We start from the raw sequence: 5359 nt of genomic DNA on the forward strand, positions 1-5359 counted from the left end.
CAGCAGGCCAAGCAGCATCATAGGAGCAGAAAGGCTGACATTTTGGGTCTCGACCCTCTGATGAAGGGTCTAGGCCCGAAACGTCAGCCTTTCTGCTCCTATGATGCTGCTTGGCCTGCTGTGTTCATCCAGCTCTGCACCTTGTTGTCTCGGATTCTCCAGCATTTGCAGTTCCTACTACCCCTTCCTTCCATTGTTGTCTTTTCAGTGTTACAATTCATTCCCATGTTTGATTGTGTGCCCATCTTGTGATTTTGAGGGCATGAGTGTTTTTTTTTAATATTTCACTTCTGAGAATTTTAAGTTGCTGTATCAAACTGTCCTGGCTTGGAGTCTTCACAAATTTGAAAAAAAAAAACAACAAAAAGAAAACACACTGCTGGTGCACTCACAGTGACAAAGTTTGAACTGAAGCAATCTCTTGATAAGAGAGAAACAGATCTCTTTTTAAACCAAACTCCTGGTTATTTCTGAACTCAAGTCAAAACAAAGCTCGTGGTTTAATGTCCGTACAGTGCCTGGTATGGACTGAAAAGTATCATTCTCCATTCTAACCTTAGAGCTGAAGTGTCTCATCCCTGGAATCTTTCCGTAAACTGCTTCTGTGCTCCCCATCCCCCCACTCCATCCGACTCAATGCGTTTGAAACTTTTCTTATAATGTGGTGCCCACAACTGTACACAGTACTCCAGCTGAGGTCTAACAAGTGTCCTGTACAAGTTCAACATTACGTCCCTGCTGCCGGTCTCTGTGCCCCTTTTGATAAAGCTGAAAACGCGGTGAGATTTATTAACTGTGCTCTCCCCCTGTCCTGCCACCTTCAACGGTCTGTGCACATATACCCTCAACTCCCTCTGCTCTTATACCCCCGTTTAGAGTTGTACTCTCCTATTTTATATTATCTTCCAATGTTCTTCCCAGCAATGTGGATCACCTCACACTTCTCTTTGCATTGAACTACATCTGCCACCTCTCTGCCCACTCCATCAACTATTCAATGTCCTATCCGATTTCTGCACTGTTCTCTTTACAGATTACAATTCTCCCTGGTTTCTTGCCATCTATAAATTTGGAAATGGTCCCCTTGCACAGCAAGATCCAGATCATTAATTATATATCCACTACGAACATTCATCTGGCTCTGAAAAGTGATTGGGTCAGTGTGCTGAGCCGTGGCAGATAGAGATTAATTTGGGTAAATGTGATGTGTTGCATTTTGGTAAACAAACAAGGACAGGGCATATACAATTAAAAGGGCCTTGGGTAGTGTAGTTGACAGAGACACCTGGGGTTCAGGTACATAATTCCTTGAATTTTGCATCAGAAGTAGACAGGGTGATTAAGAAGGTATTTGACACGTTTGCCTTCATTGCTCGGACCTTTGAGTATAGGCGTTGGGAGGTCATGTTAAGGTTGTACAGGATGTTGGTGAGGCCTCTTCAGGAGTAATGCATCCAGGTCTGGTTACCCTGTTACAAGAAAGATATTACTAAGCTGGAGAGGGTTCAGAAAAGATTCACCAGGATGTTGCCACAAATGGAGGTTTTGAGTTATAAAGAGAGGTTGGATAGGCTGGAGTGTAGGGTTTGAGGGGTGACTGTATAGATGTTTATAAAATCATGAGGGGTATAGGTAAGGTGAATGGCAGGTATCTTTTTTGCTTGGGTGAGGGATTCCAAGACCAGGGGGCATATTTTTAAAGTGAGAGGAGAGAGATTTGGAAATAACATGAAGGCATTTTTTTTTAACACAGAGAGTGGTTCATGTTTGAAATGAACTTCCAGTGGAAGTGGTGGATGTGGGTACAGATACAACTTTTGAAAGACATTTGGATTAAGTACATGAATTGGAAATATTTGGAGGTCTATGGAGCAAGCGCAGACAGGTGGGACTAGTTCAGTTTGGGATTACGGTCAGCATGAATTGGACCGAAGGGTCTGTTCCTGTGCTGTATAACCCCATGACCATAAGTCTAACGCATTCTTGTAATCCTTTATGAAACACCTCCCATTGCGCAGTTTCTCTTCCACAGTGAATGCAGGACATTATGAAATGGCTGCTTCTCCTTTTCAAACGTTAGCTTGGTGCATCAAAGAAAGAATTGTAGACCTCAGCAGTATCTTATTCCGCATGTAGCCGGTGCTAACTGGTATCTCGGCAGAGCAGTGACTTGTCACACTGGCGTTCTTAAATTCTGGAGACATGGGATCAGAATGAGGTCATTCAGCTCATTGTGTCTTCTCCACCATACAATGAGATCGCAGCTGATCTGATCATTTACTTTCCCCCGTAACCCTCGATTCCCCTTTCAGATTAAAAATCTCATTCTTGAATATACTCAATGTCCCAGCCTCGACAGTCCTCTGCGGTGAAGAATTCCACAGATTTGCTCCCCTTGGAGATAATAAATTCCTCCTCATCTCCATCTTCAACGGGTATCCTGAGATGATACCCCTTTGGTCCCAGACTCTCGCACACAAGGGGAAAGAACCTATGTCCGCATCTACCCTGTCATGTGCCTCTGAAAATCTTCAATAAGGTTGCCTCTCCTCCTTCTAAATTTCAGTGAGATCAGGCCCAACCTACTTAACCTCCTCCTCACCAGATAGTCCCTCCATACCCAGGATCAACCGAGTGAACCTTCTCCAGACTGCCTCTGATGCCAATCTATCCTCCTTTCGATATGGGGCCCAAACTGTTCACTGTCTCCCAGCTGTAATCTGACTAATGCCTTGTATAGTTTTAGCAAAACCTCCCATTTTTTATGCTCCATTACCTTTGAAAATAATGACAAGTCATGTTCCCCATGATGTGCAGAACTTGGATGCTAGCTTTTTTTTTGTGATTTATGGAGGAGGATGCCCCACACCCTTCTGTCCCATAGCTTTATGCAGTCTTTCTCCACTTAAACAATATCCAGCTCCTGTATTCTTTCTGTCAACGGTATGCACTGCTCATGGGAATGACAAAATCTTTTTTTCTGTGTTTGGGTGGATAAAGGACTCTGAGAAAGCAAAACTGGCTGCCCTTTTTGAAAAGTAGTTTTCCAACCCTCATTGGAAGCATTGGTTACACAGCAGCTTGCTGAAGCAGAAGAGAAAGTCATGTTGGATGATGAGGTGAAGTCAACAGGGTATGGACGAGTGGAGATTTGGCCAGCAGCAAGTAGCTGATTGGTCTGGTTGGTGCTTACATCGTGTTATTAATTCGAATCATTTCATTTTTGACAGCTCCTGATTCTATTATGAGGATTGAGCCTGAGCCAGAACCTCTGTGGTGTGAACAGACATTGAAGCTGAGTTGTCACTGCAACTACAGCATCCAACATGAATTCATTTATACATTTTATCGGGAAGGTTCTGTTATGGCTGAGATCCGGACAAGAAATAAAAGTGTTTCTTTTCAAAAGGAGCGCGTTACATTTGAGGATACAGGACAGTATCGATGCCAAGTGCAGATTGTTAATTATCCCGATGGTCCCGTGTACACATCAGCTTACATACGTGTGGATGTGCGAGGTATGTGTCACTTTAGAACATAGGGGCGAGGAGCAGGAGGAATCCATTCAGTCCCTCGAAAGCCTGCTCCCCCATTCCATATGACTGTGGCTGATCACATCTCGGCCTCAACTCCACTTTCCAGCCCCCATTCCCGTTAACCCATCACTGATTAAAAATCTGTCCCCTCCTTCAATTTATTCAGCGTCCTGGCATCCCCCATGCACTCTGTGGGGGTGGGTGAATTCCTCCAGATTCACACACCACCCCTTCCCCCACTTTGAGAGAAGACATTCCTTTTCATCTCTGTTTTCAATCTGTCTCATTCCCATTCTCCTGAAATCCATAGAATCTCAAAAAGTGTGGAAATAGGCAATTCAGCTCATTGAGTCCACACTGACCCTCTGAAGTGCATCCCACCCAGACTCATCCCCATAACCCTGCATTACCCATGGCTAACCCACCTAACCTATACATCCGTGAACACTACTGGTAATTTAACATGGCCAGTCCACCCAACATGCACATCTTTGGACTATGGAAGGAAACCACAGCACCCAGAGCAAACCCACACAGACACAGAGAGAACATACAAACTCCATACAGAAAGCTGCCTGAGGGTGGAATTGGAGTCAAGTCGCTTGCACTGTGAGGCAGCATTGCTAACTGCTGAGCCACCTTGACTTCTTTTTCTAGGTTGCCCCACATGAGGAAACATCCTCTCTCCATTTCCTTTGTCAATCCCCCTTTACCATCTTGTATCCCTCAATTAGGTCTCCTCTCATTCTTCTAAACTCCAGACACTATAGGGCAAAACTGCTCAATCTCTCCTCATAAGATAAACTCCTCATCTCTGGAATCATTTAGTGATTCTCCTCTGAATTACCCCCAGTGCAAACTATTTCCCTTCTCAAGTAAGAGGACCAAAACTCTCCGCAGTACTCTGGATGCAGAAACACTAATGCCTTGTACAGTTGCAGCAACACTTCCCTTCCCATATGTGCCATTCCTTTCACAATTGCCAGTTGCCTTCCTTATTGCCTGCTGTCCCTGTGTGCCAGCTTTCTGAGATTCGTGCACAAGGACACCCAGATCGGTCTGTACCAGATCATACTGAAGTTTCTCTCCCACTTGAATAATAAGTCACCTTACTATAAAGTTGACTACAATGGGCAACCTCACACTTTACCATACCTTCACCTAACCTATCCATTTCTATTTGTTATTTCTTTGTTGCAGCTTAGTTTCCCAACCATTTTAGCGTCATCTTCTAACCCTTCGCCCAAGTCATAAATATACATTGTAAATAGTTAGAGACAAGGACTTAACCCTGTAGGTCCCCAAACATTATAGCTTGCCAATCGGAAAAAGATCCATTTATCCTTACTCTCTGTTGTCTATTGGCTAGCCAATCCTCTATCCAAGCTAATGTAGCACCCAAAATTTGATGTAGATGGGATTTTGGAAGTTGGTCGTACAATTTGATTGATTTAATTCTCGTGAAATCTAGAGGGAAAAGAATTTCAAGAGCCAAAAGGATTGATTGATTAGAATTAATAAAGCAGTAATTGAGCAATTGATTCGAGCTGATAGCAGCACGGTGCTGGATCTGATATCAGTTGCTAGCTGTAATGCTTCTGGTTTTACCCGACCACCCAGGTTAAACTGCCCCGATGTTGACTTGAAACGATGGCCAATGTTGAACCCTCAACATCTCCATGACCCTGATACTCCCAATACCAACGTCTGGCTGACTGGTCTATAATTCCCAGTTTTGTTTCTACCTCCCTTTTTAAATAGTAAGGTTACATCAGCTACCTTGTAATGTGTAGGAACTGTTTCAGAGTCTGTAGGATCTTGGA

The 5359-nt window shown here is 43.8% G+C and overlaps 1 protein-coding gene across 1 annotated transcript in view; it reads left to right on the forward strand.

Moving 5' to 3' along the window:
- The window catches only part of LOC125481706 (low affinity immunoglobulin gamma Fc region receptor III-B-like), a 15984-nt gene that overhangs the window by 2394 nt on the left and 8231 nt on the right, over positions 1-5359 (forward strand). Inside the window, exon 2 of the mRNA XM_048593591.1 lies at positions 3231-3518. Within this exon, the coding sequence (XP_048449548.1) occupies positions 3231-3518 (288 nt within the window). The remainder of the gene's footprint in view (positions 1-3230; positions 3519-5359) is intronic.

This window comes from Rhincodon typus, unplaced genomic scaffold (assembly GCF_021869965.1).
Source record: "Rhincodon typus isolate 14 unplaced genomic scaffold, sRhiTyp1.1 hic_rhity00003206, whole genome shotgun sequence".
In the NCBI taxonomy this organism is placed as follows: domain Eukaryota; kingdom Metazoa; phylum Chordata; class Chondrichthyes; order Orectolobiformes; family Rhincodontidae; genus Rhincodon; species Rhincodon typus.